This window comes from Medicago sativa, chromosome 3 (assembly GCF_051527215.1).
Source record: "Medicago sativa cultivar Bolivia chromosome 3, Bolivia_mono, whole genome shotgun sequence".
Classification (NCBI taxonomy): domain Eukaryota; kingdom Viridiplantae; phylum Streptophyta; class Magnoliopsida; order Fabales; family Fabaceae; genus Medicago; species Medicago sativa.
In genome coordinates this window covers 83339725-83363690 of record NC_140751.1, presented here as the reverse complement: position 1 = coordinate 83363690, position 23966 = coordinate 83339725, and the positions used below count along the sequence as shown (strand labels likewise).

At 33.0% G+C, this 23966-nt stretch overlaps 3 protein-coding genes and 1 long non-coding RNA gene across 4 annotated transcripts; 3 read left to right on the top strand and 1 right to left on the bottom strand.

The window, feature by feature from the left end:
- The first annotated feature begins 2902 nt into the window (after window positions 1–2902).
- LOC146941063 (uncharacterized) lies at window positions 2903–4523 on the top strand. The gene is made up of 2 exons (XR_015033513.1): window positions 2903–3270; window positions 4228–4523. It is a non-coding gene; the product is annotated as an uncharacterized LOC146941063 (long non-coding RNA).
- Window positions 4524–9161: 4638 nt separating this feature from the next.
- Window positions 9162–10173, top strand: LOC146941062 (PLAT domain-containing protein 3-like). The gene is made up of 2 exons (XM_085754857.1): window positions 9162–9243; window positions 9417–10173. Exons 1-2 carry the CDS (start codon window positions 9172–9174, stop codon window positions 9918–9920), a joined length of 576 nt encoding a protein of 191 aa, XP_085610983.1. The 5' UTR covers window positions 9162–9171; the 3' UTR covers window positions 9921–10173.
- A 2442-nt stretch (window positions 10174–12615) lies between these two features.
- On the top strand, window positions 12616–13801 carry LOC146941061 (PLAT domain-containing protein 3-like). Its single transcript, XM_085754856.1, has 2 exons — window positions 12616–12709; window positions 12881–13801. Exons 1-2 carry the CDS (start codon window positions 12638–12640, stop codon window positions 13379–13381), a joined length of 573 nt encoding a protein of 190 aa, XP_085610982.1. The 5' UTR covers window positions 12616–12637; the 3' UTR covers window positions 13382–13801.
- Window positions 13802–14184: 383 nt separating this feature from the next.
- On the bottom strand, window positions 14185–17400 carry TPR14 (tetratricopeptide repeat (TPR)-containing protein). The gene is made up of 5 exons (XM_085754854.1): window positions 16057–17400; window positions 15720–15915; window positions 15263–15435; window positions 14833–15166; window positions 14185–14725 (listed from the first exon to the last, which is right to left on the bottom strand). The coding sequence occupies exons 1-5, from the start codon at window positions 16959–16961 to the stop codon at window positions 14600–14602; spliced, it is 1734 nt and encodes a 577-aa protein (XP_085610980.1). The 5' UTR covers window positions 16962–17400; the 3' UTR covers window positions 14185–14599.
- Between the last annotated feature and the right edge of the window lie 6566 nt (window positions 17401–23966).

The following is a 23966-nucleotide window of genomic DNA, read 5'->3' as shown; positions in this document are numbered from 1 at the left end:
CTATGAATGGATAACAGAAACACATACAAAGAATTATAAATTAATAAGAATATGCTTAACCTTATGCAGCAAAGCCTAAAAGAAATCTATTGAAGTTTAAATCTTGTATAAACAATCAAATTACCCAGCAAAATAATTCAGAAGAAGTAACATATTGAACAAAAAAAAATCATAAAATGCCATATATATGTCCTCTTTAACACTGGACATCAAAGGCAACCCTTCAATGCTCTATAACAAAGTTCCAGTTATGCCAGAAAATAGAATTTAAGTAGTAGAATATTTTTCTCATCATGGTCAAATAGGGAATGCATAGTTTGGAGTAGACTTTATAAACCTCATTTATCATTGAAATCAAAGACACATTATTGTTGTCATGATGTTATTTACCGGTACAAAAGTCTAAAAGACGATAGTTTCATCACATATCTTGGAAGCAAAGTTCTAATGGAAAAAACTACTTGCTCACTTGATCTTGTGAATGTCATGAAAATTAGAAACCAACTATATAAAATATCATAGATAAAGGTAAAGAAACGTTGCATGAACAACAACCACAAAACTATAAAATAAAAAACAATCAAGGCATACGTAGAAAATAAAACACATCTAATTATTGACAAATCTGAACATCATCTTAAAGTTATTACAAAAGCCCAATCTATTGAGATCTCAAATCTGCATCCAGAAAGAAAGACATATATTTGAGCAACTAAGGTTAGATCACCATAGGAAGCAAAAATAAGGATATAGTTAACGCGTGACGAAATATCAACTAAATGTTGCTTGAATTTAACAATACGGTATCAGCAAAGTGTATACCCTATTCAACTCATTTTTCTGGACTAAACAGTAAGCACCTAGATTGATAAGGACTACACTTTATCACATGACAAACTAAATAAAAAAGTTAATTACACACCAGAAAAAGTTAAAACAAAAAATTCACAAACCAGTAAGGTAATTTTAAATCATATAAACAAAGGAATCATTGAGCAAAATTATTATCAAAATTACAAAACAACAATAAGGTGGCACATCAGTTAAGATAACATAACTTATTATGATGTTATTAATCATTCTAAGTTTCATGTAGAAGTGAACAAACTTGAAGCACCAAAATATTATAGACAACAAAGAAATTAAGCAAGAAATATGGATGAATGATACCGCCATGGGTGGTGTCGAAGAAGAAGGATATGCAGCTTTTAAATACTTTTTGGGTAGAAGGTGTCAAGGGGAGGAGGAAACAATGCAATATCGAAACACATTTGTTGCACAATATCAATCCACAAACCAAATACCAGCTCTGATATTTGTGTTAATAAACAGAGTTATTGTTACTATTTTTAATTATATGAATAATCTACAAAATTTCATTTCAACCTCTATACAAAGGAGAACGTTCCTGAACAAATTTAGAAGCTTTTGATTGTCGGAAACCTTCATCGGACTCAGAAAGAACCAGTCTCTTTCCCTTTGAACGCGTCGGCGCTCTAAAATCTCTGTCACCGATAGAAACCGCCGTCACCCTAGCCATCACCGCTGCCTTTCTACTCATATCACCATCCATTTCCTCCGTCAACACCTTCTTCACCTCCCAATCTCGCTCCGATTCACTCCCTCTGTTACTCTTACGTGCCTTGAAATTGACTAAAACGACCTCACCGACTTGCTTCCGTCAATCGTCGTCAATTAGGTTCCAATTCTTTATCTCTGTCGATGTAGGAGAATCTCGATCGCGATAAAAAGATTAAGGTTAGATGAAAGACAAAGAGAAAGAGAGAGGTCAAATTTAATTCATAATGGTCACATGCTTTCATTCTTGAATAGGTATTACCAACACAACTTGCAGCCACTTATGGGAAAATGGTGACATTAAATGATTGTAATTTACAAAGCAATGCACAAATAGCATGTAGAACCTGTATAGTTAAGTGCTGCATGGGAAACATACAATAATTTAACGTGGCATGGGGAAAATGAAAGTATGAAGTCAGATTAGATCAAAGGATGAGATGAATGCCTAGCCAAATGATTTGATCCAACGGACATGCTTGATTGGCCCCTAAAAATTCTAGGTTTAGGGTTTGCAAAGTCATTAGCAATGTTAACAAAGATTAGATATAATAAGTATGATTTTAGAACAAAAACCCTTTCAAAAAAAAATGTTATTCCATTTACTGCCCCAATCTAATCTAATAATTGGTTGACTGAGAGGTTGAATAAAAATTGGATAAACAACTTGTTTACTTATCTTTGAATGCTTTAGACTTTGTCATTATAGTCCTCGAATTGTTGTGTTGATCAATTTAGTCCATAAAAATAATGACAAAAAAAAATTAAGTATGTGTTTGGTTGTTTGCAATTGTGCTATATTTTTGGACTATGGCGGTGACAATTTCTCACCCATTTAAGGACTAAAATAATAGTTTACTTGATAAAAATTACGGATAAGTTTTGCACAAAATTAAATTACAATATTAGTTTTTTGTTTAGTAACCAAAGGCAAGATCAATATTTGTCTTCTTGTACTGATTTTGTAACATCCCCAATTCTCATAACCAAATAATTTATTATTATAGCTCTAACATCCTCAAATTTGGTGACTAAATATTTATTTTATTATTATTGTTATTTATTATTGACCTTTATTTTATGACTATTCATATTGTTGAGTAAATCATATGTTTGTAATTATGTGTTGGTGTTAGAAGATTAGATCAAGTATAATGCTAGAATGAATCAAGTCAAACTGTCAGTTGGCCCAAAAACATATGATATGATACATGGGAAATGACTACATTTAACTGGGGGCACTTTAGGAAAATCCACCACCCAACAAAGCTAAAGCTAGTAAACATTTCCTCACTTATACGATGGCCACACACAATATCTTTCTCATTCCCACGAGAAATGATATTTTGACAACCACTTTTTGACAACTTTTGGACAACTTTCTCTCTCATACTCACATGATGTTGTTATCATCTCTCTTCCTTTTTCTCTCTCCATTGTTTTTGACCAATAAGAAATGAGAAAAACAAGGTTGTCAACAAAGTTGTCATCAAATGAATGTCAAAATATCATTACTCCATTCCCACTTATAGGAAATTAAGGGAGAGTTAGGGAAATGGGATGATAAGAACAAGAGAGTTAGGGCTGCAACTAACCATGGAGTTGAAGAAGAAGAAGATGAAGGTTTTGCTAGGAAATTAAGGTACAATTTTAAGGCTAGGATCTCTACCATCTTCTCTTAGAACCCCAAAGGTAACATAGTCTTATCCCAAACTCAAAACCTCTATCTAGGATGTACTTAGATTTTCCTTACTAATTATTGAGAGGAAAAGAGGAATTAGGGATTCTAGAATTTAAATTTGGGAAAATTGATTTAGATAATTGTACATGAAAACTCTAATTATGTGTTTTTGTTAATGTAATTGTACATGAAAACTCTAATTATGTGTTTTTGTTAATGTTAGTAAAGGTAGATATCATATATTTTGGGATTCAAGAAATAGAAATAGAATTTCATAGAGTTTAAATTACTAGTCCTGTTTATGTATTATGCGTGTAAACACCGGATAGAAGTAAGTTACAATGTCGTATACTAAAATTGCCTTATGATGAAATAAGTAACTATTTGTACTTAGTTGTGAGATAATTGTAGTTTACTGTAATAATAAGTTTTTTTGCAGCAAGTATAAAGTTAGCTCTAAGTGTATTCATTACATATAGACATAAATAAATCAAAGTAATAAATTGTGAGGTAAGAGCTAATGAAGTAGTAAGTAGGACGCCGCTTGCGAATAAGTTAACTTCACAAGTAGGTAGATTATTCCTAAGTACCCTCACACTTAAGAGTATCTGCAATTAAAATTGACAAGACTAATTCCTATATGTAATACTCATTTATTCTTATATGTTGAGTTGCACAAAGAAATATATTACTCATTCCATATTCTATTTGATTTGGTTAAAGGATTCTAAGAAGAAGTTGTAGAGTGTAGCTAAAGAAAATAATGTACGAATTCCTATGTATATAAACCATTGTCTATTTGGTAAAATGTTAGATAGGTGCAAGAGTTTATTAATTAGTATTATTGATGAGAGAGCTTTTTCCACGTCTAGTACCCCAGACATGGCTGAGAACATCAAAAGTGCATTTTATTTTATATTCTATGTTACTGAGTCTTTGTGCTCACTATGTTTGGATGTTGTTTTCAGGTTAAGCTTCACATTGAAAAGTTGAAGAGTATGTCCGGACTACTCGTCAACAGTTCAATGTAGAGTTCTTCGTTACCGGATCACAGTTAGAGTCGTAGACTAGAATGTAAATTGTAAATTCTTGGGGTACATTAGAAAATATATATAATTCTAGTATTAAAGGTTCCAAAATTATTTAAGCTTTATCAGTTCAGATTTTTTGAAAATTACATTGGGTTCTAGTACCAGACATTTTCCTAGATGTTACAGATGTGCTTTCTTTGGTGATTAATGGATTAGGGCTTTTAACGATATTATATACTAGGTTCCGCAAGATTCATCACTGAGGATATTGGCTTCATGATTCTATTGGTGTGTGTCTTGAAGTAGACCACAAGCTAACAACAAAACATTAACCATGCACGTGGTTGATGTTTTCACCATGTGGATGGTTTCATTGATGACTCAAATCATGGACCTAGATCGCCTGCTGTAAATGTTTCACGCAGTTACACGCAATAGCTGATCTGAACCGTAGAAAAGTGATTCAATAGTTCGGATTGTAGGAAACTTGTTATTAAAAAAATTATATACACTTTCAAAGGTGCATTTTTATTCCAAATAACGTCCAAAATGAATAATATTCAAAGATATGATGTGTTCTTGACACCTTTTTTTTAAGGATGTTCTTGACACCTTATAAGCTCCTTTGACAATGTATTATTCACTACGAACATTTCGTCATGTCTATCGATCAAATACAATCGCTTGCATGAAACAATTATATAAAAAAAAATTACATTCTAAACCTAACTCAAATTCACACATGAAAAGTCTTCTCCTCCAAGACCAACAAACGACATGTACTCCAAACCCTTACTAAAATACATGCACATAACACATTTTTAATAGCCAAATTATAAAGTCTATTAGATAAAAACTTTCATTGTGAAGAAAAAACAACCGGTGTAGGTGTTCAAAACACCGCACTTTAAAGAAAAAAAATTATCTTCTTACTTATTAAATAAATCAATCCAAGAAAAAGTATCATCGTTATCTCCTACAACCTTAGACAAATGACAATAGGATCTATTGACCTTATCAAATTCCCTACCATCGCGAACCAACTAAATGATTCAATTTTTAAGCGTTTATTTTTAACACAAAATGTTTTGAATTACGAAGTTAACAAAAATTATTTACTTGCTAATACCCCTCGCAAACTACAGAGTGTATCTAACTAATCACAATTTTGAAACAAAGGAATGAAAAGGAGATGAATAAAGAGGTTTTGTGAATACATCTATTAGTGAGAATAAGAGATGCGAAGCAAGTGAAAAAGAGTATGTATGTGTTGCAATTTATCCCTAACATGATAAAGATTGATCCTCACAATACAAAATTGTTGAATTGATAAAAGACAATTTGGCTGATCATTGAGGAAGATGATTAATCATTATATTTCAAAAAACAGTGGAAGTCATAAACTTGATTCAAGAAGATTAAAGTTTTATTCATTTATTTTTAAATAACAACATACTATTTATTTATTTATTGATTTATTTTTTCATAACCAAACATCATAACCACACCCTTGGTGATTGGAAATATAAAGCAAGTATTTGATGGATTCAAATATATAAAATAAGTTAATTCTATTGTGCACAAGTGAGATATATTTTTCCCTATAAAAAAAATGAGATATTTTTTTTGGCAAAAAAAAGAGATATATTATGTACCATGTACAAATTTGTTTATTTTCTTGGATTAATAATCTTATCATTGGATTGGAGGTATAATGTGATATATTGATCCAATATTAAAAAATAAATTTGTGCATAATATAACACAGTCAAGTCTATGTTACCCCTTGATAAATTATAGGTAATTTATCCCTAATTCATTTATGTAATTAGACAAAAACTATAAAGTAATGCTTAATATTGAATTTATCATTGAACAATTGTATGTCCCCACATCGACTAAACCTGCTTTGCATTAAATCCTTTTATTTTATCTAACATATCAATTTCAAATGGAACCTTTTTTGCCACGACCCGCATATTCTTCCGATGTATCCAAATGGTTCTAGAAATATCATAAATCTATATAGTATTTGTTTTTTTAGGGGATCGATATAGTATTTGTTTTTTTAGGTTTTTTCTTTTAAAGAAAGAAGTATTTGTTGTTTGTTATCTACTATCAAAAGAAAATTAATGTCCTTACTAAAAAAAGTAAATTAAAAGTCGATAATTTAATGGATTACTTTATGTTTTATTTTCTATTAAATAATAAAAAATAAAACAACCTATTATGACATAAATATAAGAAACGGTTTATTCATCCGTATTTTTTTTTTAGCAAAGGAAAAATTAAAGAGTGCATCTTTGCTCCATTTAGGGAACCTCCATTTATACCATTTCACTTCATGGATGTTTGACATGTGGCAAATATAAAACCAATGGCTGAGATTAAAAGGCTTAGAAAAAGCATTTGTTTACTGAAAAACAAAAACACACGCCTATCCTCTTCCTCCTATGTTACAACACAAAAACGCCGCCCCTCCATCTCCCTTTCGCCGGCGCCGCCACCAAGGCACCGTCGTCTCACTTCCGGTACAAAACATCTATGTTGTTTTCTTGTTTTTGGTTTGTGTTTTTCATTACCAAATCTCTTTCAGGTTCCCAATTGAAACATTGGTCAAATCTGAATTTGCTAACATGGGGCACCATACAATCTCAAATTTAAGATAATAAATTTACAAACTTTTAAGAATTTGACTATGGATTATTCTTTAAAAAAAAAAAAATCATCCTTTGATCATCCGTTCATCTTTGTTTTGTTATCAAAAGGGTCATAATCATGACGTTGGTACCATTTCAATTTTGTTTGTTCAATTAGTTACTTACAAATAGGCTAATTAATATGTAAAGATTGAAATTGAAAAGAAAAATAGTTACTAACTGGAAAGAGAGATGTTCATGAAAAAAGAAGAAACCGACTAAACCAGAGGAGATGAAATTGGTGACGGTGGCTTGAAGAGAAGAGAGAGCTTTAAGACGGTGGCTTAAGACGGTGGTTGAGTTGTTGATTCCAAACTTGGAATCATACTTATTTTTTATGACCCATCAAAAAGAAGAGTTAGAGACATCAGCAGTGATAATAAGAAAAATAGAACAAAGAGAAACAGAACAAATGTACACTACAAACAAGAACAGAAGAAATAAGAAAGAGTGTTTTAATTGATTAATGTGGTAAACATGAAGAAGATGATGATTGACGTAAAGGGTCGGCGATGGAGGAAGAGCAAAGGAGGAAGAGCAGACGCGTGTGTTTATTTTCCAGTAAATAAATGCCTTTTCTAAGCCTTTTAATCTCAGCCATTGGTTTTGTATTTGCCACATGTCCAACATCCCTAAAGTGAATTGGTATAAATGGAGGCTCCCTAAATGGAGCAAAGATGCACTCGAAAAATTAAGTCATTTCATTCAATACTAAGGAGTACAAATAATCATCATTAAAAATATGAAAGTTAGGGTAGTATAAGGCAGCTCTATCTATAGCATGAGCAACCTTATTAACTTGTCTCCTGACACGTCTCACAACCTTATTCATTTGTATTTTAACTGTGAGTGTTGTTTTTCTCCCACTCATTGACTCTCAAGGGCCTTCTTTTTCATCGAGAATTGAATGGAAATAGTTGAATTGAATTGAATGGAAATAGTTGAATTGAATTGGAAAAACACACATAAAAGATGAGTATGGTGGTTTTTTAATAAGAAAATGTCCACAATTTTTTTAATATATCATCGGTTAGTATCTTAATTAGTATTGTTAACGGGTCATCGAGACATTCTTTAAACATTCTAAATTAAGAAATTATTCTTTAAAAAAAAAATACGTCAATTTTCACAATACATAGAACATAGAAATTTTCATAAAATCTTACAATTTAAGGTTTTTAAAGAGTATCACCCGGACATCCGCTAGCATTTTCCTATTTAAATTTCACTAATTTGGAGGAGTTTTATTTTACAAAACTAATTTGGAGGACTTAATCTCATCATTTTTTTTTCTAATATGTCATCGGTTAATCTTTTTATCGCACTAATTTGCATGTAAAATATTTTTTTTTGACATTTTAAAAATATTTGTGAGTTTTTAAAATTTTATCATATCGACTTTTCTCATATCGGTACCTAAAAATTCACTTTCGCAGATATAAACACAGAAAATCATCAACGAATATGGTGCAAATATTTAAAGGTGTTTTTCATATTAAAAAAAAACTTTAAAAAAAACACTACGTTAATATTGATATTTTAAAAATACAAATACTATGTTTTTTTTTGAAAGGACAAATACTATGTTTTTATTCCTTAAAAAAAATACCGAGTTTCCATAAAACATATCAATTAATAAGTAAAATCATTAAAAATAGATCTAAAAAAATGAATTTTCTTAAACCATTTCAAAATTTCCTTATCCTTATTTATTAATTTTGTTAACGTCTGCAGCAACTTAACCTAATTTTTTCCCGCTCATTTGCTTTATTAGGTTTGCAATTATTTAAGCTAACAAATTTCATCTAAAAAAATGCATTGCACACCAATTTCATTCCTATCATCGTGCCTTTTTTTTTTGAAGAAAATATTTTCTACCATATCAATGATCTTGCGGGTTAAAGATTATTTATTGACCTCTATTATAGTCGAGAAAACCCGTGTGACGCACGGGTCAAAAGTCTAGTTATCAATAATTTTCTTTTCGAAGCAGCTGGTATCCAACCCGATGAGGACATGACAGTAACATTTCCATAAATAATTAATCAAAACTTGTCCTAATAAACTTCATCGATTCATCCTCCATTCTCCATCTACCATATGTCACTCCTCTATTTATGAACACACCTACTACACTGTATATGTATCCATCATCACTGAAACTTCATCTCTATCTCTGATCATGGCAACCTCAACAGGTCTCTTGGCTCTCTTCTTCCTCCTCTCGTTTTGCTTCGCCGGAATTGTTACATCCGTAAGAAGTTCTCTTCATTCTTTTGTATAAATAAATAATCCTATATTTTATTTTATTTTATTTTATTTTTCTAAATACTAAGTCTATCGGTGAAACTCATATGAACTGAGCTATATTTACGTAACTTTTTTATGTTTGTTATTGATTGAATATTTCAATACTAACATATGTAGGAGGAGGATTGTGTGTACACGGTGTACGTTAGAACCGGGTCAATCATCAAAGGAGGAACAGACTCAATCATTGGACTCAAGCTATATGACTCATACGGATACGGTATATACATCAAGAATCTTGAGCTATGGGGCGGGTTAATGGGTCCGGATTATAACTACTATGAACGGGGCAACCTTGATATATTCAGTGGCAAAGGTCCTTGTTTGGAAGGACCCGTTTGTGCGGTGAATTTGACTTCAGATGGGTCGGGTCCTCATCATGGGTGGTATTGTAATTATGTTGAGGTTACTTCTACTGGGGTACACATTCCTTGCGCTCAACAACAGTTTGAAGTGGAACAGTGGCTTGCTACCGACACCTCACCTTATGTGCTTTCTGCTGTTAGGAACTATTGCCCTAATGATTTGAACCAGGCCCATCATAAATTAAAGATTGTTGATAGCATCAGGTCCGGGTCTGGGTCTGGTTCCGGATCCGACTTCTCTATTTTGAGTCAATAAATCTATTTTGCTACTTAATAATGGTATTGTCCAGACGTGGCTCTATTAATATTTGATTGTATTGTTAGTGTTGTTGGGAAATTTATTTTAGGGGTACTTTTTGGTATGGCATGGTTTGAATTTATTATGCAAAGTGTCCTACGTGACCTTGTTTAGGTCGCAAAATGGGAATTGGTCACCTATCGGGTTCCCCGTCTAGAACCCTTATATTTATATTGAATAAACAAATGGGCACCACATGCTTTTGGACTTTTGGGATTGTCTTCTATCAAAAAAATGATGCATTAAGAAAACTATATGCGCACTAAAGTTTAAGAAATTAAAAGATTCGGTTTTTCGTTTTTAAAATAACATATTGATGATTTTAATTTCTTTCATTTCCTCTTTAAAGTGAAATAAGCTAACTCTAAAATGAAAATGAATGGCAGAGTGTTTTTGAGATGCCTTGAAGTTGTAAACAATTGGGGATATATTTTTTAATTTAAAGTATGAGGGAATAAAATCAAGAGTCAAGGAAAATAGGGTCCAAAAGTATATTTATGATATATTATTATCTGATTTATTTAAAATACATAATAAAATAATATATGTTAACTTTTTTATAAAGAAAATAAATTGCAACGAAAACTAATCATCGAGACCGAGAGATTCATCTACGATCATCAAAGAGCAATAAAATTAATGAAGCATGCAGTCATGGAAATTCGATTAAATCAAACTATCCACCGTGATTAGAGTAGTAAGACGAACGACACAACAATTGACTTTTCAATAAATATGTTTTATCTCACAATCCTAATTTGTTCGATCTATATTCTTTTAAATTTTTTGACAAGGTTTAAACTCCATAATACTTTATCTAAATTAAGATTTTGAATACTGTTTCGTGTATAACAATTATTGTAATTGTTAAAAGTTGAGATAAAGTTGTTTAATGTCAAAGTTTTCTCGGTTCAAGTTTAATGTCAAAGTTTATTATTTTAAGCAGATGAAATCCATAGATCTGATTGCATGTGTCTCCTTGTGTCTTGTGAGTGATTTTGTTGGTATTCTACCTTGTTAGGATTATAATATTGTGTATAGTATATTTAGTTATTTGGATCGAATAAAAATGTGTGGGGAATAATACACTGAATGTACATTCATTTTTCGTTTTTTGGAGAGTTCCATTTTTGAACTCAATAGTGTTTATTTCATCCTTTTAGTTTACATCATGTAAGAGGAGAAATTGATTGTCTATTTATATGTAGGTATGCCACTTTTAATTTAGGTTATGCTAAATGAATGAATTTTATTTTGTTGAACATGCACAAATAAATTGATCGACAAAACTTCTTGAAGAAGAGGGAGCAAGTGGAGGTTGTGAGCCTTATGAGATATGGTCTTAGCTACGATGTGGGAGTCCGTCTCAACAATAATGGGAAATAAACCCAATCTACTAGCCATTATTAAACTATGGACATGCCCCAAAGCTCAACCATAATTGAAGTAGAACGCCCCATGTTGCAAGATAAGTCACTAAAATATATGCCCTTAAAATCCCTTACGAGACCCCCACAAGTTGTAAGTCAAGTACTACTACCAATATACAATCCATCAATACTATGCTTGAAATGTTTCGGAGGAGGGGGATGCCACTTTTCTAAGGAATAATTACTTACTTTAAAATCCTTAAAAAATACATCAGGACAACGGTTAGCAGAACCCTAAAATTATGCAACTACTCTTTAACCACGTCACAATCAGTTAAAATGTGCAAATTAAATACAAGATATGATAACATTTTTTATGTTGAGCATACATAATAAAACCTTATCATACATATCATATTTACTTTAAGAAGCAAGATCAATGTATTTAATTAATAATGTTTTGGACTCAAACACGCTAAGGATCCGCTCCAACAAACATTGGATTCTTCCCGTCCCATGAATGTCTCAACGGCTAGTTTGGACTCCCCCATTCCATAACGTCTCAACGACGTGTAATTGACAATGAGCTCAACATTGATGGAGCGCCTTATGTAATAGTCTCTCATCAACATTCCATCGAGTTCACGTTTATGCCTATAAAAACCACACTTCATCACAAATGCAAGGTACATAACTTCTATCATTTCAATATCTATAATTCTTTGTTCTCATTCTCACTTGACCGTCGAAATTATTGTAACTATTCCTTTCACTTCGCGTCTTGACGTATTGCCCCTAGATCAATAATCAAATCATAATTAAATTGTTGACTAGCTTGGGTCTTGGAGTAGTGTAGTGCCTCCATATCTTATCATGCACCATCATATCTTATACAATCATTTCACACACAAAATATCGTAAAAGGGGACCCTGGTATGGAGCCACTCTAATCATGGACCACAGGCTATTTTATTTTAATTTGGAGAAATGTTAACTTGTGCCTTGGGCACAAGCTAATGATTCAAAATAGAAATATTTTATTGTAATTAATGTATTTGACTTTAACATTTTTACTTTTTAACAATTGAATACACAAAATTTAAAAAAATGTTTTCATTTTTGAGTTACATAACATGTGCCCTAAGGGCACAAGTTAACATGACCCTTTAATTTGATATATTTTCACATATGCCATGTGGTACTAAACTTCATCAATTATTCATCCCCCATACCACACCCACATGTCAGTCCTCTATTTATGAACTTCATCTCTAAACAAAGTTAGTTTCACCCACTTCACATCTCATGGCAAATCCAACGACTCTCTTCGCTCTCTTCCTCCTCCTCTCGTTTTGCTTCGCCGGAACCGTTACATCTGTAAGATTTTCTCTTTAGTATCATTAATCATTTATCTTTGTTAGTCATCATATCTTGATATTCAAATGTGTTTTTCATTTAATGATGTGTTTGCAATTTCGATAGGATTAGAATTTAGAATGACACTGTCTAACCCATATAAATGTTTGAATATATCTTACATACATGTAGGATGATTGTGTGTACACGGTGTACGTTAGAACCGGGTCGATCATCAAGGCAGGGACAGATTCAATCATGACCCTCACGTTGTACAACGCAGACGGTTACGGTATATTGATCAGGGATCTTGAAGCATGGGGCGGGTTAATGGGTTCGGATTATAACTACTTCGAGCGGGGCAACCTTGATATATTCAGTGGTAGAGGTCCTTGTTTGGATGGACCTGTTTGCAATATGAACTTGACTTCAGATGGGTCGGGTTCTCATCACGGTTGGTATTGTAATTATGTGGAGGTTACCACCACTGGGGCCCACATTCCATGTGCTCAACAACAGTTCGAGGTGGAACAGTGGCTGGCTACAGATACTTCGCCATATGAGCTTACTGCCATTAGGAACAACTGCCAATATAATTTGGGCCAGGCCCATCATAAACTAAAGACCGTTGATGCCGTCAGTTCTGAGTCTAGGTCTGATTTCTCGATTTTGGCCTCTACTGTGCACGTGTAGGACACTATACAGTTAGTGTCCTACGTGTGACTTTGTTTAGGTCGCAAAGTAGAGTTGTCAGTCGGGTTCTTCAGCTAGAACCCTTATGTATTACTATCATTGAATAAAAAGTTGGCTTTACCAAGGGGTTTTGTAGTTTTGGCATTGTTTTTTATGTTGCAATGATGCATTAAAGTCAGACGAAAATAAGTGGCTATGAGTGTTTTTGAGATGCCTGGACAAGAAAGAAGGATTCGTGTTTTTTTTTTTAGTGTCTGCAAGTTTTATGTGTTACTTTTGGCACATTATTTTTACTTATAATGTGTATGGTAGTTAAATATCTTTATGTGATGCAATGCATTAGGAAAACATGCTTGTAATCTTTACATTCATTTCAAACAATTATCATGACAAAGGGTTGCAGAATTTTGGTTTAATAAATTTTGTGGCAAGTGATTCTGATTTGTGGCCTTCGGTGACTTGGTCGCACTACAATGTCACTACTTCTCTCATAATTTTGACCTCGATCAGGGTCACAGTCTCCCCAGTCGGTGACTGCAGATAATTCGAGTTTGTTAATTTATTGTTCTCCTTTTCGTTGTCTTAATTTCTTTTGTTTGATTTTGCCTTCATAGTTGTCTTGATATTTATTTAGGTTTGTTTATTTTTTGTTTTTCCTGTATTGATAATTGATATTGATGTCAATGAGGTTTAGTTAGTGGCAGAGATGACATGTATGCCAAAGAAAAAGACAGAAGGTGGTAGAAGCAGAAAACAGGAGAACTAGCTAGCCTGTCAAATGATAATATGATTATGAACAAATCTAATATACACAGTTTAAATTATTCATAAACAAGTAATGTTATACAGTTTCTTACAAAAGAAACAAGAAAACCAAGAAGAGTACATGAGACACAGCATACCAGGTGCAAGTTCTACTATACATTAACTAACTTGTGACTCTAATTCCTTTAGCCTCAACAAATAGTGCTGTGTTTTTTCCTTCTGAAATGTTCTGCAGTGAATTTCATTTTTCGGCTAAGAACATCATAAATTTTTGTTTCTTTCGAAAGAATTTATCAAATTGTCATGTGTGTTATTCTTTAATAGCCTGTGCACAAAAAAACACTCTTTTCTCCACCCAACAGGAAGCGTGTCATACTTGCAAATGTTTATTCCTTTGGCATCTTCAATTCTTCATCAATCTTCGATCCCTATAACAATATATTGTCGTGCTATTCATCCACCTCGTTGTTTCTTAAGTTGCGCCCGAGCCTCCAACAATGCTCTATTTAATTCCTCATCTTCTGGTGTCTCTCTTAACAAGATTTCATAGTCTCCTATTGAAGCTTCCCATCTTTCCATCTATAATCCATTTCACAATGCATAAACATTACACAAAGCATATGAATAGACATATTCCAACAATTTAAAATATTCATTAAGTGCTATGAAACTTGTATATTAATTACCTTGGCATTACAATCAGCTCTTCTCAACCTTGCTTTGGTGTAAGATGGGCGCAAGTTAAGCGCCGCAGTACAATCTTCAACTGCTTTCTCCAATTGGCCGAGTTTTGATCTACAAGCTGCCCGGTTGCAAAGTAAAATAGAGTTATATGGATCATGCTCAAGCCCTTCTCCATATGCAACGCAAGCCTCGGAGAATTTCGATGCCTTGAAAAGCTCGTTTCCTCTTCCTCTTGCAGCTGTCACAGCTCGAGCCTTTCTCAACACCTTGTTTGCCATCTTGTTGTTAGGGTCTAGTCTAGCAGCTTTCTGTGCTGCCTCTAAAGCATCATCAAATCTGATAACACAATATTAAATGATTGTGGTTTATCAAGTTACAACATTTTTTCAAATTCAAATTATCAGTAGAAACTAAATTAGTAGTACTAATTACCTGCCAGCAGCTATATCAACTTGAGCTCGTGTCACTAACAAATTTGAATTACCAATTGGTCCAAAGAATTTGGTACAATCGTCAACATCAAAATGAGTACACTTTGACATCACGTTGTCTGCATCTTGATGCCTACGGAGTTTTATCAGCGCTTCGGCTTGCAGTGCAAATATCTTGAATGCAACCAGTGTCACATATATCAGCACATAATCAAATGAAACATAACATGTATATGCACGTGATAGAGAGATACATTAGGGTAATAGTTTTAATTTGCGGCCTGCAATTGTTTTTGTGGCCACGATATATCGCAATCACAATTGCAGCCACAATTTACTACAATATCAAGAATCGTAGCGTAAATGTAATTGCGAGTGCAACCACAATTCAAAATCATAAACTAAAGTAGTCGTTGAAGATATGATGATATATAGGCCAGTTAATAACTGATGAGTACCTGTGGAGCAGAATCTGCACCGGATGATAGAGTTTTGGAGGTCTCGGTAATTAGTGTGTTCCAATCTCCTAACCTGCGAGCCTCAGTGCACTTACTTAAATGAGCTTGAAGAATCTTCACTTTAGCAACCTCATCAGGATCAGCCTCTGATCCTGCTTGTTTATAATGATAAAGGGCCTTATCCGTTTCTCCTAATCTGTAATCAGCAATAATAAACGCACATTATTAGTCACTCTCTCCGCTCTGCTCTTAAATATAAGCAAAATGTTACGTGTATCTGGTAACAAGATCAAATAATAATGTTGAATTAATATTGCATAATTGTATGCATACCTACCTAAAGTGCAAATTTCCTAATCGATGATGAGCTCTATGATAATGAGGATCAATTTGAATAGCTTCCCTACATTCGAACACAGCTTCAAGAAGCCTACCAAGAGCAGTTAAAGCAGCACTTCGATTACTTCTATAAGAAGCTGTTTTAGGATCAATTGCAATAGCTGCATCATACAAGGATAACGCCTCCTCGAATCTTCCATTTTTATAATCCTCATTCCCCATTATTTTCAACTGCTCTGGATCCATTCTAGTTGATATAGCCCTACAAAGTGAACCACCACATGATTTTTCTTCCTTCAACTTGTTGGTGGATGATTTTGTTTCTTTACTAACACTCATCACATTATTTGTGCGTCCTCCTTTTGCATTTGAATTTGCATTTTCAAAATACTGGTTATAATTATCCATTGCATTTGAATAACTATTATCTTTATCTCCTTGCCTAATATTCCCTAAATTTCCATACAACATAACATTGCCAGACGAAGCGCGAATAAGAGTACTACTTCCTTTGGATTTTTGATGATCATTGATCATGCTTTCTAACTCACCTGAAATACCAACAGCTTCTTTTGGAACTCTCCTACCTTGATTAACATACCCCTGAGTAGTTGATGAATTTGAAACCTTTGATGGTCCACGTGGCGTTGTCGTTTTCTGTGGATTATTATTTGATGAACAAGAAGACTTGGAGACAGCACGAGTTGTTGAAGTGTTTGAAACATTTTGTGAAGGTGCATCAACAGAAACAACCTCTTTTGAACCACCACGTCGTCGTTTTGGATCATTAACGTTGTTTGGTATGGGAGCAGAACCCACAGAGGATGTTTTTTTCGACCGCCTTCCAAATACTGTTGTCATTAATCCACAGCCTGATTTTCTCTCTGGCGAAATGTCTCCCATTTTTTTTTTCTATGTATAATGTTACAAAAGTATTTGTAAAAATATGTTACAAATTATAAAACATTTGTACACCTTAGAATACAAAATGTAGAGACATATATATTTGAATTTTATGATTTTTTGTTCCAGGAGATAATCTACAATGCCTCCTCCTGGAGAGGCTGCCAAGACATTATATTGTAACTATATTTTTTCTCTCTTTTGAATTTGATGATCATGAGAGGAATTAATTAAAATTCTTCACACAAAAAATATGAGAAAGAATTAGCTGTATTGTTGAAAATCAAATGCTGCAATATTCTTCTTTTCATTTTCTTCTTCTCCTCTGAATTCTGACTACTTTTTTTTTTCTATTTTAATTTTCTTATTTTTTTTTTGTTTTTTTGTTGGAGAGTGACAGGAAAACCAACAAACTCGGTGTTGGCTAAATGAGGATCTCAACAATTTTAGAAATGACATTTCATTTATTTAGAAAAACAACAAAGACATGGAAAGATGACTTGAGCTTCATAAGTTTCCAGCTGTAACATACCAAAAATTATAGCTTATGTAAATTAAATAAAACTTAATTATTTATACTCTAATTTTAAAATAGAATGCGGTTTTACTTTTTTCTCCCTTTTGTAGATTTTTTTTATTAAAATTGAAATGTATAAGTATGAAAAATAAAATAAAAGATGATAGTCAGTCGTGGATGTAGTTTTGTATGAATATTGAATTTGTTACATTATGTGAATAAATAAAATCAATATGATGGAGTGCCAATTTTCTTAATTATCATAATTTAGTCAACACTAGTATTTAGGACCCAGAATCAGATTGTTCGAAAGTGAAGAGCAACAAACAAATTAGGACACCGAGAGCTGTTAAATTTTATAACAATGTAAGTCAGCAAATTACTTCGCCTTGTGTTTGGTTCCACGTTTGGAACATTTAGAATTGATTGTAAAATTGAATTTGATATGTGTGATTGCTCTCGAATAAAATTGATTTTGCTTGTAAAATTGATGTTAACTTGAATGTATGATTTGTAACTTTTGAATTTAAGTGTAATTTTTACACTCATTTGACTCACTTTTACATAAATATGTGCGAACATATATCATTTTACATTCAACGTATTTTTAAATAAAACTAATTCTACATAATCAATTTTACATAATCAATTTATTCAAAATAATTTTTTATCATTGCATAACCAAAAATGCACTTCATCGAAGAAGTCAATTAGACAACATCCTAAGTCTTTTTTTTAAGCTTTTGTCAAAAAAAAGTCTTTTTTTAAGCTAAAGCAAAAGGAAAACAAAACAAAAAAGTGGGAAACAACTAATCTCTAGGGAACCAAGTTCCCATGGAGTATGGGGGAGAGAAGGTCTCTTATCTAGAAAGTTTGTACAACTATTTTCTTCTTGGAGGTGTGAGCAATGTGAACTTGTCAATCTCGAATAACAATGACTTTGATGTCTTGAATCAAACTAACATATTTGTGAAACCTTGGTGTTGAAACCTGGAGAATATCGACACAACGAAGAGAATTTGTGAAACAAGTTATATCACGGTAATTTAGCTGCTTAGCCAACAATAGCCCCAACAAATAGCATGGAGCTCAAAATGGAGGATAATAGAGGATCTTGAAGAAAAAAAAACCCGAGAAACCAAATACCCATGTCCTAGAAAAGTGACGAAGCAGGCCACCAAATCAATGTCTTATTGGGTTACCAAAGCACTTGCCATCAACATTAAAAGATGATGCAAGAATGATTGGAGGAGTTCTATTTAAGTCATCTATCTTATGTCTCGCAAGTACAGAACTAGAGAAGCAAGAGATTAGTGTGGAAGTCGTATTACCAGCTTCCATGATAAAGCAATAACGAGGGATAAGTGCATTTGAGAAGGAAAAAGAATTTCGATTGCGTCAAGATCACCAAACAACTGCTGCAAAAAATTTGAGAAGCAAAAATGTCGAAGTTATTTAAATACAAACCAAGTTTTTTTTTTATGGTGGTCGGAGTTTGAACCTCGAATCTTGTATATATTATGCATTGTTCATGTCAACTGAGCTAAGCTCACGAGGACAAATACAAACCGAGTTTAAGCCAATTAATCATATACATGTTCAAAGATAATTAACAATTTTTTTAGGATAATAACTAGCAATATTAATGGCTAATTTGGATTATGTTACTATATACTTCAAACCTTTGCCTCATGAGAGTTTGGTAAGAGGGGGTGAATGTGGTGCAGGTTGCTGGCCATATCAAAGACAAGTCAATCGTCAAATTCTCTCTCAGCTAACATTTCCTGGGCAGTGGGCACCAACCAACCATGTCCCCAAAAGGACCAACGCCACCATACCCTAAACCGTTGGATTGGACCACACCACACCCACAACACAAGACTTGTACCATTTGACTCTGCCCTTACTTCTACACCACTTATTTCCTCTTTCAATCTCCACCACTTCATTTTGTTTCCCTAACATTACTAGTACAATTTTTTGTTTCCATTGTAAGACTTTCATAATAGCCTTAATTGGAGTTCCTTATTTGAATTTCGATTCCAGTTTTTATCGAACCATCACAAACTTGGATTACTATTATATTATTCCTAACAAAGAACACGGTTCACGTTGGAATCGAATATGAAGAATAGGTCAGTAATGCTCACGAAAGTATAAAAAAAAAAAAAAAAGAGGATAATTGTTAATTATTGTCTTTTTATCAATGTTAATATTCTTATTAGGTAGCGTTGGACTTGTCAAAATTGTAATTGATATTACCTCCTCCAATTTTGAGTCACATTAGATTCCGACTTGAAAATAATGTTGGTCTATTCACATCATATTCTCAATGTCAAATCTATACAGATCAACAATACGTTAAGAAAATAATTGTTGTCTCTTAGTTTATCATCATTATGGTATCTATCTTCCCCACCCAGCACCGTGGAAGCTCGTGTTGATGTGTATTAAGTATAAATTAAAAATTTCACGTTAGATGGAAGACTAAATGTTGAAATATATATAAGTGAAAAGACTCATATATCTGATAATATTACGTGAAGTTATGGTGTCCAAATTCACCCAATAATAGCTTCTAATATAAGGAACAAAAGCAGTATTACTCAACTGTCACTTTTCTATCCAATATGAGACTTTGACTTCACATTTGATATAAGCTAAAGTGGATATTTATCCAAGTCTCGCATTGGATAGTGAGAAGAAAAAAGAGGTAGAGAGGTATTATAAATATGAAGAGTTGGTTTGAGTTTCATTCTCCAACACATCTCTAGTCTCTTGGGTGTACTGTCACTATGAGCTTGGATTGTTGTGTGTCATGAGAGAGTTATAATTTTTTATTGTAAATAGTTTTAGTTTTAGTACTAAAATATTTTGTTGAAATTGTAAATGTAGGTACGAAGTGTTGAACCAAAATCGATATGTGAGTTATATTTTGTTTTGCTCATTTTGTGGTTATGCTTCCACTTTTAGGCTTTGTTTGGGAGTTTGGAGGGGAATGGAAGGAAAGGCTTTGAGGGGTGCAAAATATGAGGGAAAATAGAGAAATCTTTCAAAATTTTTAAAAGAGTAGTTTTTTAGAGAAAGATAAATTAATGCATAAGATTACTATATTTTTAATTTTAAAAATATCATAACAACATAGATTAAATTTGAAGAATTGATATTAACCCTCCAAAACACCCCCAAAACCCTCCTCCAATACAATTTTTTAGTTCCCCCAAATAAGGAGGGTTTTGTATTATGAAGAAAAGTTAACCCCCCAAAGCCCTCCCCTCCCATTTTTCTCTATTTTTTCCACTTGCTCATTACTTTTTTCTCAAGCCTTCCCATCCATTCCCCTCCAAACTCGCAAATAAAGCCTTAAAAAACTTTCTTGTGTGGGTTTCTCAACAACTAGTATCGAAGCAAGGTTCCGATCAAGGGAGGAATGAAAATTATGTTACACCGTTCATTCAAGAGAGGTTTGTTTTCATCTTATTTTTGTTTTCTCTTAGATGGTGTTATCGCTACCTTGAAGTGGGATATTTCTTTGTATGATGACAGGATCAACTTTTACTTATGACAATGCATAAATCCAACATTCATGGATTATCTACAAAGCATGAGAGAGAATACATAAAGAGCTACTACCTCCGTCCCGGTATAATTGACCTACTTTGGTTTTTCACACAGATTAAGAAAAGTGTATAAATAAAGGGGAAAGTGGAATATATTGTATTGGGAATGATAAAAGTAGTATTATTTAGTGTTATATTGTATTGGGAATGATGAAAGTTGTATTGAAAATTGAAATGGGTCAGTTATTTTGGAACACTTTTTTTTAAAAAATGGGTCAGTTATTCCGGGACGGAGGGAGTATGTTATTTGTACATCTAAAAATGGATAACCAATGCAACAACTTTTAATTTTGTGAGGAGCACAAAAATCAAAATCAAGCAAAATATTATTAAAAATAGTAAATAAGTTGTTGGTTGTACTCCCTCCGTTTTAAAATGAGTGTTGTTTTAGGCTTTGGCACACAGATTAAGAAATGGAATGAAATAATCATTGGATATAACGCTTTTACTAAACTGTCCTTACTTTATTAGAAAAAGACAAACTTAAAGTTGCATTGAAAATTGTGTGAGAGAAAAGTTTGAGAGGGTAAAGTTGGAAGAAAAAAATTAAAGTTGTATTGGAAATGTAAAGCGACATTCATTTTGAAACAATTTTTTTTAGCTAAAGTAACACTCATTTTAAAACGGAGAGAGTACAATTTAATTGTTCAGATATCATTCCTCTACATAAAAATTGAAGAATACTTCTTTTGTAAATGTGGTTGGTCAAAAGATTTTTTTTTTTTAGGGAGTCAAAAGAATGTTTGTTCACTCAATGATTTACTTCTTGACTATAAAAATCCTTTAAAAAACTAATCTCGCATTACAATTTTAGATAATTTTTTAAAATGCATTTTTAAATTGCAAATTAAAATAACCTATTATGATATTTTCTTAAACAATACAAAGATTCCCTCTAGTTTTCCAAAGACACCCTCCTCCCTTCACTTTCACACTGTTACACTCCATTTAAGCAGAAATTGAGAAAATTCCTAAAATTTTATTTTCTACATCTACTTCTAAATTATTAATTATGAAGCGTTCATGATCTGAACGTTGATGATGAAAATGAAGTGATCACAAGTTATCTTACGTTATTTTTAGCATGTTTTTCAGTCAATTTTAGTAGGTTTTTCATCCAGAATAGAGGAGTTTTAAAGCAATTGCTTATGATTTCGTGACATTTGTAATGTTTTTTATATTTGAGTCTATAATTCTATTCTTCGCGAAACATAACAATTTTAGGTTGTTTTGATGTAATTCACGAATAAATCGTGCAAATCGGCAAAGCAGAACATCTGAAGATTTGTAAAGACCTTGGGAAGATGAAGAATGAAGATTCAAGAGGCCTCAAAAGATGTTATAGAGGGAGAAATTTTGTTCCCAAGTTCCAAGACATCTTATATGAAAGCAAACACTCAACAAGACGAAGAAATAAGCGTTCTGGGGCCCAAACAACACTCACATGCGCCTGCCACAAGTTTCCGTGCGCCTGGGCACATGCTGAGGTGCGCCCATAAACCAACTCACATGCGCCTGACACATGGTTCAAGGCGCATGTTCCTTTTATTATTTCCCTTACATAAATAATAAAAGTTGTTACAATCTTTCAAAAAAAATATTGTTACAAGGATAATACATTTAATAATAATAAAAGTTGTTGCATATGGATAATATATATTTGGCCAAATACCACGTTTGGTCCTTTTAGTTTGACAGAATTCCCAAGTTAATCATTTAAGTTTCGAAAGTTTAAATTAGGTCTTTTTAGTTTGACAGAATTCCCAAGTTAGTACTTTAAGTTTCAAAAGTTTCAAATAGGTCCTTTTAGTTGATAAACTATTTCACCGTTACCCCTGTTGTCAGTTAATAATTAATTGATGCTGATGTAGTCGTTAAGTTGTTGACTTGGATCAAAATGTTGCCTTTTAAAAGCTACAAGATGTCAAAATGTTACGTTTAATCCTCACAAATGATCATTCTAGCACTGTAAATGTTGTTTAATAGTGCTAGAATGGTATTTGTTATTGTAAATAGTTGTCTTTCTAGCAATATAAATGATCATTTGTGACCATTAAACTTAGCGTTTTGACACCCTACATCTTTTAAAAGGCATCATTTTGATCCAAGTCAACAACGTAATGACTACATCAGCATCAGTTAAACGGAGACTGACAGCAGGGGTAATGGTGAAATAGTTTATCAACTAAAATGACATATTTGAAACTTTTGAAACTTAAATGACTAACTTGAGAATTATGTCAAACTAAAAGGACCTAATTGAAACTTTCGAAACTTAAATGACTAACTTGAGAATTCTGTCAAACTAAAAGGACCAAAAGTGGTATTTGGCATATATATTTGTTTGAATAATGTTGTTACAAGGATAATAAAACCTAATAATAATAAAAGTTGTTACATGAATAATATTGAGATTTTAAATTAATTTAAGGATAATTTTGGCAATGCAATAACATTTAAAAGAGATCTCAGGGTCTTGAAGGGATTTTGCTAACCCCTTCTCCCATCTCCTCCCCTTCTACAAATTGAATCAAACACATAAAATTTAAAATATTCCCTCCCCTCCCCTCCCCTCCAAAACTCTCTAACCAAACAGACCCTTAGTGAGGGCAGAATCCCACAGAGAGTTGAATGTGGCTCTGTTACTTTGCATGATTTCATATCACTTGTCCGCGAGGGATTCCGATCTTAGGTTTCTTGGGCCGCTTTTGTTGGGCTTCCGACCTTGGGCTTTATACCGGTCTGAAACACCTTTTATCAAGAATTATGCTCTTCCCCCTGCACTTTTTGCTCGCGCCCAACATGATTTCCTTTTATACCCCTGCGTGAGTTAAGTCACGATGCGTGACTTAAGTCACGCACCACTGG